Source organism: Vulpes lagopus, chromosome 18 (assembly GCF_018345385.1).
Source record: "Vulpes lagopus strain Blue_001 chromosome 18, ASM1834538v1, whole genome shotgun sequence".
Lineage (NCBI taxonomy): Eukaryota > Metazoa > Chordata > Mammalia > Carnivora > Canidae > Vulpes > Vulpes lagopus.
Genome location: NC_054841.1, coordinates 14737531 through 14750172, shown reverse-complemented (window position 1 = coordinate 14750172; position 12642 = coordinate 14737531). Strand labels below are relative to the sequence as shown.

Genomic DNA, 12642 nt, shown 5'->3' with positions numbered 1-12642 from the left:
GGGTTTTGACTACAGGAAAGAATACCTCCTAGGGCATTAGGAAACCCTAGAGTCTAGCCTCACAATATTCTAACTCTTTTTAAGGGTAAAGGCTAGGGCAGGAATATAACCCCTCCTGGGGTCTCAGTACTGCTCTTACCATCAAGTCTAATATTCTGGAGCAGTGAGTAAAGCACCCAGAAGGGTTCAGATGAACCTCCTAGTTGATGCTATCAGGACAAGATGGGAGAACTTTTATCTGAGCTGAGATTATTCTTTTAAGTTGGGACTTAAATTTTTTGTGGCTCCTCTTACATTTAGTTCCTATCTTCCCCACTTAACAACATTTCAGCCCTTGGGACAGGACAGGATGTTCCCAGTAGCTAATGAACCAAGGGAGACCTTGTGTCCCAAGAGCCCCATCCCATTCTTTCCACCTTCAAAGCAGCATGGTGTCCTGGAAAAAAAAATTTTACTTTAATATGAAGACCTGGGTTCAAATCAGTTTATGGTTTTTATTTATTTATATTCAACCTTGTTTTGAAGAATGTAAGGCAGCTTACCAGGATTCATAATATGTAGTATTTTTTTAAAAAACAAATCTAGGGGTACCTGGGTGGCTCAATTGATTGTTGGACCCTTTTTTTTTTAAGCTAATCTTATGCTTACTCTAAAGGTTGTAACTGTGTTGTCCTTATTGTATAGTTATTACAAAAACTTATAGCCAATTTTATGATACCTCATAGCAAGTGTCTGTGACCTTATAGCATGTATTTGCTATGCTAATCTCCTACGTAGTTCTACCATACTTTATTATTTTCATATCTTCTTTCCTCTATCTTCCTGTATAGGCTAATTTTTTTATTTTAAAATATTTTTGTTTATTTATTTGAGAGAGGGAGGAGAGCATGTGTGCAAGTGGGGGGAGGGGAGAGGGAGGTAGAGAGAGAGAGAAGCAGAATCTGCATTGAGCATGGAGCCTGGCATAGGGCTTGATCTCAGAGCCCTGAGATCATGACCTGAGCCAAAATCAAGAGTCTAACACTTGGGACACCTGGGTGGCTCAGTGGTTTAGCTCCTGCCTTGGGTCCAGAGCGTGACCCTGAGGTCCTGGGATCAAGTCTCACATCAGGTTCCCTGCATGGAGCCTGCTTCTCCCTCTGCCTGTTCTCTACCTCTGTGTGTGTGTGTGTGTGTCATGAATAAATAAAATATTTTTTGAAAAATTAATTTTAAATGGATAAGGACTTAAACATAAGACCTGACAATGTAAAACTTGTAGAAAAGCATGAGGAAAAAGTTCCTTGATATTAGTCTTTGGTAATGATTTTTTTGATATGACACTAAAAGCATAATCAACAAAAGCAAAAATAAACAAGTAGGACTACATCAAGTTAAGAAGCTTCTGCAAGCAAAGGAAACAATCACAAAATGAAAAGGCAATCTATGGATTGAGAGAATATATTTGCAAACCACATATCTGTTAGGGAGTTACTGTCCAAAATATATAAGAAACTCATACAACTCATTAGGTGGGGGGGAAAGCCAAGTACTCTGATTTTTAAATAAGCAAAGGACCTGAATTGACATTTTTCCAAGAGACTAATAAGTAGCCAACAAATACATAAAAAGGTATTCAACATCAGGGGATCCCTGAGTGGCTCAGTGGTTTGGTGCCTGCCTTTGGCCTGGGGCGTGATGCTGGAAACCCGGGATCGAGTCCCACATTGGGCTCCTGCATGGAGTCTGCTTCTCCCTCTGCCTGTATCTCTGCCTCTCTCTCTCTCTCTCTCTCTCTCTCTCTCTCTCTCTCTCTCTCTGTGTCTATCATGAATAAATAAATAAAAATATTTAAAAAAATGTATTCAATATCACTACTCATGAAGGATATGCTTATGCTAGACATAAGATTAATATATAACATAAATTACAGTTTTGTACATCAGAAACAAATAGAAATATAATGTTTAAAGATACCATTTACAATAATACCAAAAATATAAATAAGATTACAAGACTTGTTTGGGAAATATTGTAAGCCTTGCTAGGAAGTTATTAAGAAAATCAATATAAATGAGGAACTACTGTATTTATGCAAGATAATATTGTAAGGATGTCATTCTCCTCAAATTGACCTGTAAATCCAAAGCAATTAAAATCAATATCCAAGCTGGGTCTTTTGAAGAACTTGACAAACTGACCCTCAAATTTATGTGAATATGCAGAATCCTAAGATAATACAAAATTCAAGTAATCAAGAATGGCTTTGAAGCAGGAATATACAGTAGAGTAAAATAAAGAGCCCAAAAATAATCCCACATGTATAAAAGAAGTTATCATATAACTAGATAAAAGTTGAATTCATCAACAACTGGGTCTGAAGCCACTGAAAAATTAAATTGTATCACACCTTATTACTATTTCACACCTTACCAAAAATAATCAATTTCAGGTAGTCTAAGAGTTTAAATATGAAAGTCAAAATTCGAAAGCCTTACAAGTAAACAAAACCAAGGTGTCCCATATTCCTAGGTAATATAGTATAGTGAGTTCAAATTTGATTGCACATGTAACTTAGCCTCAGCCTCAGTTTTTTCATCTGTGATGATAATAATTGCTCCTAACTCATGAACTGCATATGCTTTTTGTGAGAAAAAATTTTGTTTTTGAAATTTAATGATTTTATGCAGATGGATAGATAATAGTGCCTCACATGAAGGAAGTACCATAGGGGTTAGTTACTATCATTACTACTATTGGTTTTATTACATTCTTCCTGTTTCACCGGGATCAGTCACTTCCTTGTTGTGGAATATTGAAGAGAGAAAAGGAATCAATCTTTTTTTAATTCATTAATCATTCTATCTTCCATGATTAAGCTTATGCTACAATCTCTGATCCTTTTGTTTTATGGTTTCTAGATGAACATGGGACTCACTATCAGGGGTCTAATTGGCCTGGGATCTTCAGCTTCATGGCTGGGCACCCAAGCATTCACTGTTCAACTCAATGCCTAGTAATGCCCAGTCCTGGCCCCTGGGGTAAGTGGGCTTAGCCCTCTCAAGTATCAAGCCCAAAATATAACATCAGTTGATACCAAGCCTCTCCTACCTTCTGCTTACTACATCATGAAGCCTCCTGAGTTGGGATTTCTTCTAGGGTTCTTCATCTTCCTCTTGCTGACTACCCCATTAATGGGTGGTGTTGCTAAACTTGCTGAAATGATATGTGGAGACCTCAAAGGTATGAACTTAAAGTAGAAAATAAATGCAAAAACCAATTATGAATGGGGGAGAGAGTGTCAAAAAAAATGTGATATCCAACTGGTCCAGAAAGGTCCCCCTTTTGTGTTAAAAACACTTAGTCCCTTGACTCCAGGCATTACTTACTCTGGGTATCTTGTAGATGTCTGATGAGAAAAAACAATGAGGCAAATGAATCCAGATGAGGCTGTCTTTTAGGTGGTCCAAAGGATCAAACATATTTTGAATTAGGGGTTTCATGACAAATTTTGAAGATCCAAGACCATTTAAGAATACATATTGAGAGGAGAGTAAAGGAGGGCTGGAAATGGAGCAAACTGAGGCATTTTCAATATCTGGGCTATGGGCGCAGAGAGAACACTTGAACCCATGGTCCCTGTTAGAGAAGTTCAAAATGTAGATGTGAAAGATAATGAAGTTTTCTTCCACAGGTAATGTGTATAGGCTTGGTGCTTCTGGAGCATGGGGAGGTGGCACAGTCTACGCTGTGAGTCAGACACCCCAAATTCTGGCCCTGCCACTTAGCAAATGTGTGCCCTTGGTCAAGTCACTCAATCACCTTCCACCTAATTCCAAACTAATGTGAGGAATTTTTAAGGGCCCTGGAAGTCAAAAATCTCCTGCTAAGTCCTAACTCATTCCGCCTAATTCAATGGGAACCTCTCGTGCAGATCCTTGCAAAATGGATATGAAAACTGGTAGCTGCTTTGAAATTCACTTTAGATATTTCTACAACCGAACCTCCAAAAGATGTGAAAGTTTTGTATTCTCTGGATGTGATGGCAACCTTAACAACTACAAGCTTAAAATAGAATGTGACATAGCCTGTGTCAAAGAATACAAAATAAAGTAAGAAATCCAACCCTGCCCTTGGCCCGTGGGGGAGAGGAAAAGGAGAGGTTCTTAGATCCTAGGATCCCTGGCTTGGGATGGGAAGTGGGAGGATTGTCCTCATTAAAAAACTTAATAGGTTAGATCTCAGGATCATTTGTCATTTTTCCTTAGGAAATCCAAAGTCCAGAGAAAAATTAGTAGTCACCATTTATCAGATAATTACCATGTGCCAGGCACTGCACTAAGCAATTTACATATATTGATATAATTTAAAATTAAAATCACCCTAAGGGAGATTTGTATCATTGTTTTAGAGTAGCAAATGAAGAAACAAAGTCCATTAGAGGTAACTAACTGGACCAAGTTCATATTAAATGGTTTCTAACCAGATGTGATGGTCACCCAAGGCTTGACTATTTTACAAGCACAAGTTCACCCAAAACCAATCCTTGTAATCTCAGACCTATGAACTCTCCATAGCAACATGCTGTTTTATACAACTAAGTTCTCAGCCCACACTTGACCATTTCCCAGTCATTGGAACTAGAAGAAGGCCCATGGAGGCTTTGGTATGGCTGATTCCCAAGAAAGTGAGATGGAAAGTGATCTTGTGAGTAACTCAAAAATAAATTTTGTTTTATTTATTTAATATGCCTTGTGAATTTTTGCAATGCCTGGCACATTAGTAGTAGTAGTAGACAATTACTAAGTTTTAAGGAATGAAAGAATAAGATATCAATAAATGGAACAGGAGAGACATTGAAAGATATGATATCCTCTGGACTTGTTTTGGGATAAAAATGACTTAAATTAATCCAGGGAGACTTTCCAAAACCTTTAACATAAATATGTTTTGTTGTTGTTGTTGTTTGTTTGTCTGTTTTTGCTTTAACAGAGACAATGTGCCGAGAGGTTAGAGTTGATACACCATTCTGAAACATAGTTGTAAGAAAATTCAAATCAATTTTAAGACCTTTGTAATATTTCCATAATCCTGGAAACCTCCATATGTTTGCTATTTTCCTAACTTGAGGTTTGCCTTTCCTGAGAAATAATTGTATGACCATTAAAATGAAAGCAACTTTGTGTCAGCCTTCCCTACTCTCTGAATGTCTCTTCCTCTGCCTTATTTAGAGTTGAATGTCAACTGGTCCCATCCTTTAGTTGCCCTCTATCCCATCAACCATTTCTCATATATGTGTATGGTGTTTTAGGTGTGACAAACCCAATCTGTATAGGTTTGTATCACCTCCCTTCTCACGTTGAACTAGTTAGTAGAACCAGAGCACCAAACTAGTGCTCTTTTTTTTTTCCTTAGAACCAAATTGTGAAAAAAAAAAAAAAAGAACCAAATTGTGCGGTGAACCTAATACATGAAATTTATGTCCACCAAGTCAGGAGTCCCAGTTAGTTTAACTAGCCTCCTGACCTGATCCCTAATAATAAGTAGTTATTTAGACATTGTTTAGTACCCCAGTCAATGAAATTTGACTTGGCTGTTCTCAGTCCTTCTGGAAAAACAACCCTCAATTTCAATCCAATGACTGTGTTTTAGCCACCAAGAGAATAATCACCCAAACGCTGGTTGCCAAGTTTCATGAATGCTACAAGGTTCAACATGGCCATCTTCCCAGCTGTAGGACACACAGCCTGACCATTTCATCTCTGAATTTATCCAAGCATCCCTTTTCTGCATACCTTCCCTGTCCATCTTATTGACTAAGTCCAATCCCTTACGTGTGAATGCATCCTGGACTATTGGTAGCTAGGGCAACATCAGAGGCATTATAAATGAGATCCTGTAACTAGGCATGCAAACCTGTCTTTTCTCAATCTTAAGAATAGGAAAACTAGTCCCCTAAATTGAGACCATTTTCTGCAAGATATCTGACTACTTCAAGATCAGACCATTATCCAAACAGGATTTATTCTGAACAGGTAAAGCATGTTCCAACTTTAGTGAAGACCTGGGAATTATAAACTATTCTTCAGCTAAATCAGCTGCTGGAGACATGCTATGAACCTGAAATAATAGGAACTGGGCTAACATGACTGGTTCACATAAATGGAAGTTCTGAGATTTTCCTGTTGTGAGTCATGAAGCTGGATGTCCCAGAAATAAACAATCTTTCAGGGACAAAATAACATATTCCCATAGCCCATTTGCTTCCTTTTCCAGCCAAATCCTGGAAAAGTGAGACAACTAAAAATAAGGTGAATGGGGGGGTTGCCTGGGTTGGTTGGCATCCAGCTCTTGATTTCGACCCAGGTCATGATCTCAGAGTTGTGAGATCAAGCTCCACCTTGGGCTCTGTGTGGAGTGTGGAGTCTGCTTAAGATTCTCTCTCTTCGTAAAAAGGCTAGGGGATGACAAAGACAGATTTCCAGAATTACCACATTATTAGGTTCAAATGTCCAGTTTTCATTAAAAATAAATCACAGGGATCCCTGGGTGGCGCAGCGGTTTGGCGCCTGCCTTTGGCCCAGGGCGTGATCCTGGAGACCCGGGATCGAATCCCACATCGGGCTCCCGGTGCATGGAGCCTGCTTCTCCGTCTGCCTGTGTCTCTGCCTCTCTCTTTCTCTCTGTGTGACTATCATAAATAAAAATAAATAAATAAATAAATAAATAAATAAATAAATAAATCACAAAGCTATATGTTGGCAAATTGAACTCCAATAAAAAAATATACAAAAATAATTTTTTAAAAAATCACAAAGCATAAAAAGAAACACAAAAATATGGCCCATTCAAATAAAAATAAACAAATCAACAGTCCGCAAAAAAGATCCAATGGCAGATCTTCTAGACAAAGATTTTAAAACACCTATCCTTTCATAAAAAGGAAGAAAATGGGGCAGCCCCAGTGGTGCAGTGGTTTAGTGCTGCCTGCAGCCCAGGGTGTGATTCTGGAGACCTGGGATCGAGTCCCACGTCAGGCTCCTGCATGGTGCCTGCTTCTCCCTCTGCCTGTATGTGTGTCTCTCTCTCTCTGTCTCTATGAATAAATAAATAAAATATTTTTTAAAAAGGAAGAAAATGAAAAAATATAACAATAAGTAAATAAATAAGACAACTATCTTTAAGATGTTTGAAGTACTAACATGGAGAAAATCAAGAAAACAATGTATGAACAAAATGGAAATATTAATAAGGAAATTTTTTTGGTCTTTAAAAAAACTGAAAAAAATTTGAAGATAAAAAGTACAATAACTGAAATGAAAATTTTAGTAGAAGTGTTCAAAGGCAGATTGAAGTAGACAGAAGACAAAAAGCAATAAACATGAAGATAGAACCATGGAAATTACAAATCTAAAGAACAGGGATGCCTGGGTGGCTCAGTGAGTCCAGAGATTGAGCACCACATTGGGCTCCCTGCGGGGAGCCTGATTCTCCCTCTGCCTATGTTCTGTCTCTCTCTCTGTGTGTCTCTCATGAATAAATAAAAACAAAATATTTTTAAATAAATAAATCTTTAAAAAAACAGAAAGAAAAGGGTATCTGGGTGGTTCATTTGGTTAAGTGCCTGGCTGACTCCTGGTTTCTGCTCAGGTCATGATCTCACTATTGTGAGATCAAGCTCCATCAGACTCTGTGCTAAGCACAGAGACTGCCTCAGATTCTCTCTCCCTCCCCCCTCTGCTTCTCTCCTGACTCATGCTCTCTCTCTCTCTCTCTCTCTCTCTCTCTCTGTCTTAAATAAATAAATAAATAAATAAATAAATAAATAAAATCTTTTTAAAAAATGAAGAACAGAAGGAAAAAATATTGAATAAAAGTGAACAGAGCCTAAGTGATGTTTGTACACCTTTGAGTAAACTAACATATGCATTGTGGGAGCCCCAGAGAAAGAGAGAGAAAAGACCAGAGATAGAATTTGAAGAAATAATGATTGAAAACCTCCCAAATTTGATGAAAGACATGAATATAAATATCAAAGAAGTTCAACAAATTGGAAGTAAGATGAACTCAAAGAAATGCACACTGAGACACATTATCATCAAACTTTCAAAAGCTAAAGAGAATCTTGAAAGCAGTAAGAGAAAAGTGACACATCACATACAAGGGATCTTAATTAAGATAACAGCAGATTTCTCATCAGAAACTTCACAAGTCAATAGGCAGCAGGATAATACAGGAAAAATGCTAGAAGAAAAAAAACCTGTCAACCAAAAATCCTATATCCAGCAAATTGTCCTTCAAAAGAAGAGAAGGTAAGGGAACAACCAAGATGGCAACATAGGATGCTCCTGAACTCCCCTCCTTCCACGAATACACTGAATATACAGCTACACATGCAACAGTTACTTCTGAAAGAAATCCAGAAACTAAGGTGAGCAACTCCTACACACTGAGAAAATGAGAACATACTCATATTGAAACAGGTAGAAAAGCCTGAGATACTCTCATCATAAATCCCACCCCTAGCACAGCACCATACAATCAGGAAGGAATTCTCAATTCTCAGTCTTTTCTTGAAGAGCAAAGTATTTTGAACCCAAATTAGTGCCCCAACTTTTAAGACTCCCCCAGGGTTCAATGCACAGGAATCAAGCAAAACTGCCTTCTTCTAGCCTTTCCCCCAAATGGGTCCATCTGCATACTTTGAAAGTTGCTTCCTTAAAATCAGGCTCCTAATTTAGTACATGTCAAGAGGCTAGCTGTGATCCTTCCCAGAGACTAGGGAAACCAGTAGACAGGAGCACTGCATCACTGCCCATGGGCAGTCCATGCCAGCAGAGTGAAGACAGGAATCTGATGGAAGACTGAACACAAGAGGGGAGATTTTTTGCTCTTCTGTGAGGGCTTCCTGAACAGCAATTGGAGCAAACTCCCCTCTCCAGGGAAGAGAGCACACTGCTGGTTTTCACCCCTCCCATCAGTACAGATGGACTTCAATGCAGAGTGCATACAGTGGAGGCTTGAGCCACTGATACCAAGCCCCATAATCCCCCACCATGCTCTACATGTATCTTTTTTAATAGGACAAATGTGATTGAGAACCAAAGCAGCAGCAGGCCCCTCCCCAAGAAGACTAGTACAAACCCTCTCTCCATACACACACACACACACACATACATACACACACACACACACACACACACACACACCAGTGTCTACTGACCACTGAGTGCTGCAAAGCTTCAGCTCTAGTGAAAATGGGACCACAACACTATCTGGGGCTGAGTCAGACACCCTGTGCCTCAATTTCCTCAAAGATACATGGGGATAGTAACTGTACCCATTCCATAAAGTTGTGCTAAGGATTAAATGAGTCTATAAACAGTTAATGCTGAAAATGAGGAATCTATAGGACCCTCCATCTATATGGAAAAGAAGGCATATGCATATATACCTGAAGCTACAATAAGGCTGTCCAGTAGAAAGGATAGAGAAGTCTGGGAAGTTGGAGGAGTCTTTGAGTGCCCTCATGTAGAACATGTGAGCAGTCACTCATGTTGCTCATTCAGGGGCAGCCCTGGATAATCTTTAAACCTTTCCAGGACATTCCACTGGAATATGTTCCCTAACCACCTTATTACCTAAAGGAGCTCCTTTTACTCTCTCTGACTCATTTTTATCAAATACCAATCAGACTCTAATCATGTAATTTAAACTTTTAGGGCAGCCCCGGTGGCTCAGCAGTTTAGCACCGCCTTCAGTCCAGGATATGATCCTGGAGACCTGGGATCAAGTCCCACGTTGGGCTCCCTGCGTGGAGCCTACTTCTTCCTCTGCCTGTGTCTCTGCCTCTGTGTGTGTGTGTGTGTGTGTATGTATGTGTGTGTGTGTGTGTGTGTCATGAATAAATAAATAAAATCTTTAAAAAAAGAAAAGAAAAGAAAATGGGACCACATGTAGGCTTTACTAAGAAGACAGAGACCTAAACAAAATGCCAAGACTGAGAAATTCATCACAAAAGAGTCAGAAGAGGTCACTGCCAGGGAGATCATCAAAATAGATATAAGTAATATGCCTGAACTAGAATTTAAAACAACAATCATAAAAAAATAAAAAATAAAAAAAAAAAATAAAAACAATCAGGGGCAGCCCTGGTGGCTCAGCGGTTTAGTGCCGCCTTCAGCCCAGGGTGTGATCCTAGAGACCCAGGATCCAGTCCCACATCCAGCTTCCTGCATGGAGTCTGCTTCTCCCTCTGCCTGTGTCTCCTGCCTCTCTCTCTCTCTCTCTCTGTCTCTCATGAATAAATACATAAAACCTTTAAAAAATTAAAATAAAAAAATAAATAAAACAACAATCATAAGGATACTACCTGGGCTTGAGAAAAGCATAGAAGAAACCAGAGAAACCCTTACCATAGAAATAAAAGAACTAAAAACTAGTCAGGCCAAAATTTTAAAATGCTATAACCAAGATACAAGACTGACTGGATGTAATGACCACAAAGATGGAAGAAGAAGAAAAAGAAATAACTGATATAGAAGATAAACCTATGGAAAATAATGCAGCTAAAAAGAAGAGGAAAGAAAGGTATTGGACTACAAGCGTAGACTGAGGGAACTCAGCAACTCCATAAAGCATAACATTCCTATCATAAGAGTCCTAGAAGAAGAGACAAAAATGAGGCAGAAGGTTTATTTGAGAAAATTATGCTGAAAACGTCACTAATCTGGGGAAAGAAACAGACATCCAAATCCAGAAAGCACAGAACTCCCATCAAAATCAACAAAAGCCAATCAACACCAAGACATATTGTAGTAAAATTTGCAAAATACAGAAATAAGGAAAGAATCCTGAAGACAGCAAGGGAAAAGAAATCCCTAACCTGTAAGGGAAGACAAATCAAGTTCGAAGCAGATCTATCCACAGAAATATGGCAGGACAGAAAAGAGTAGCATGACATATTCAATGTTCTGAATGGAAAAAATATGCAGCCAAGAATACTTTATCTAGCAAGGCTGTTGTTCAAAATAGAAGTAGAGATAAACAGCTTCCCAGACGAACAAAAACTAAAGGAGTTTGTGACCACTAACCAGCCCTGCAAGAAATATTAAAGGGGACTCTTTGAATGGGAAAAACAACCCAAAAGCAACAAAAACTAGAAAGAAACAGAGAAAATCTTCAGAAACAAACAAAAAAAAAAAACTATGCTTTTTTTTATTTTTTGTTTCCTTTCATTTTATTTTTTTATTATATACACCATAAAATATACATATATGTATACATATTTTTTCTACTTTTGGGATCTAGTTTCTTTTAACAAGCAGATCAAAACACACGTAGGATCTAGGATTTTTTTGTTTTGTTGTTGCTGCTGCTGTTTTTTCCTTTTTCTTTCTTCCTTTCTTTTCTGAACAAAATGATGAGACAGAGAAATTCACCCCAAAAGAAAAAAGAGTAGGTAGTACTCACTGCCAGAAATTTAATCAATAGGGATATGTTAGATCTCAATAAGACAGACAAACCCCTGGCCAAACTTATTAAAAAGAAAAGAGAAAAGACTCAAATTAATAAAATCATGAATAAAAGAGGAGAGATCACAACCAATACCAAGGAAATACAAATGATTTGAACTGAAATTTAAAAGAATGATTATAAAGATACTAGCTGGGCTTCAAAAAAACCATAGAAGATACTAGAGAATCCATTACTGTAGAGATGAAAGAACTAAAATCTAGTCAGGCCAAAATTAAAAATATTATTACAAGATGCAGTCCCAACTGATATCATAAAAATGAGGGTGAATGAAGGAGAAGAGCAAATCAGTGCTATAGAAGATAAAATTATGGAAAATAAGGAAGCTGAAGAGGGAAAGAAAACTATTAGAACTTGAAGGCAGACTTAGGGAATTCGGCAATTCCGTAAAGTGAAATACTATCCATGTTATAAGAGTCCCAGAAGATGAATAAGCAGGGAGATAAGGGGCAGAAAGTTTACTGAACAAGCTGAGAATGTCCCTAATCTGGAGAAGGAAACAGGCATTCAAGTCCAAGAAACACAGAGAACTCCCCTCAAAAGCAATAAAAAAAAAAAAAAAAGGTGAGCGCATAATTCATACTATAGTGAAACTTGCAAATTACAAAGATGAAGAGAAAATCCTAAAACCCACTCGGGACAAGAGGACCTTAACCTAAAAGAGTAGACACTTTGGCTGGCAGCAGACCTGTCCATGGAGACCTGGCAGGCCAGAAAGGACTGGCATGATATAGCCAATGTGCTAATTGGTAAAAATATGCAGCCAAGAATACTTTATCCAGAAAGGCTGTATTTCAGAATAGAAGGTCAGATAAAGAGTTTCAAAAGACAAAAACTAAAGGAATTTGTGAACACTAAACCAGCCCTCGCAAGAAATATTAAAGGGGACCCCTTGAGCAGAAAGAGAGACCAAAAGTAACAAAGACTAAAAAGGAACAGAGAAAATCTCCAGAAACAAGGACTTTACAGGTAATACAATGGCACTACAATCATATCTTTCAATAATCACTCTGAATGTAAATGGACTAATTGCCCCAATCGGAAGACATAGGTATCAGAATGAATGAAAAAAACAAGACCAATCTATATGCTGCTTATGGATGCAAAAAGATTGATATTATATCATGC

General features: G+C 38.1%; 1 protein-coding gene across 1 annotated transcript; it reads left to right on the top strand.

Annotated features, from left to right (window-relative positions):
* Positions 1 to 3107: 3107 nt before the first annotated feature.
* Positions 3108 to 4095, top strand: SPINT4 (serine peptidase inhibitor, Kunitz type 4). The gene is made up of 2 exons (XM_041732359.1): positions 3108 to 3222; positions 3914 to 4095. Exons 1-2 carry the CDS (start codon positions 3108 to 3110, stop codon positions 4093 to 4095), a joined length of 297 nt encoding a protein of 98 aa, XP_041588293.1.
* Positions 4096 to 12642: the final 8547 nt, after the last annotated feature.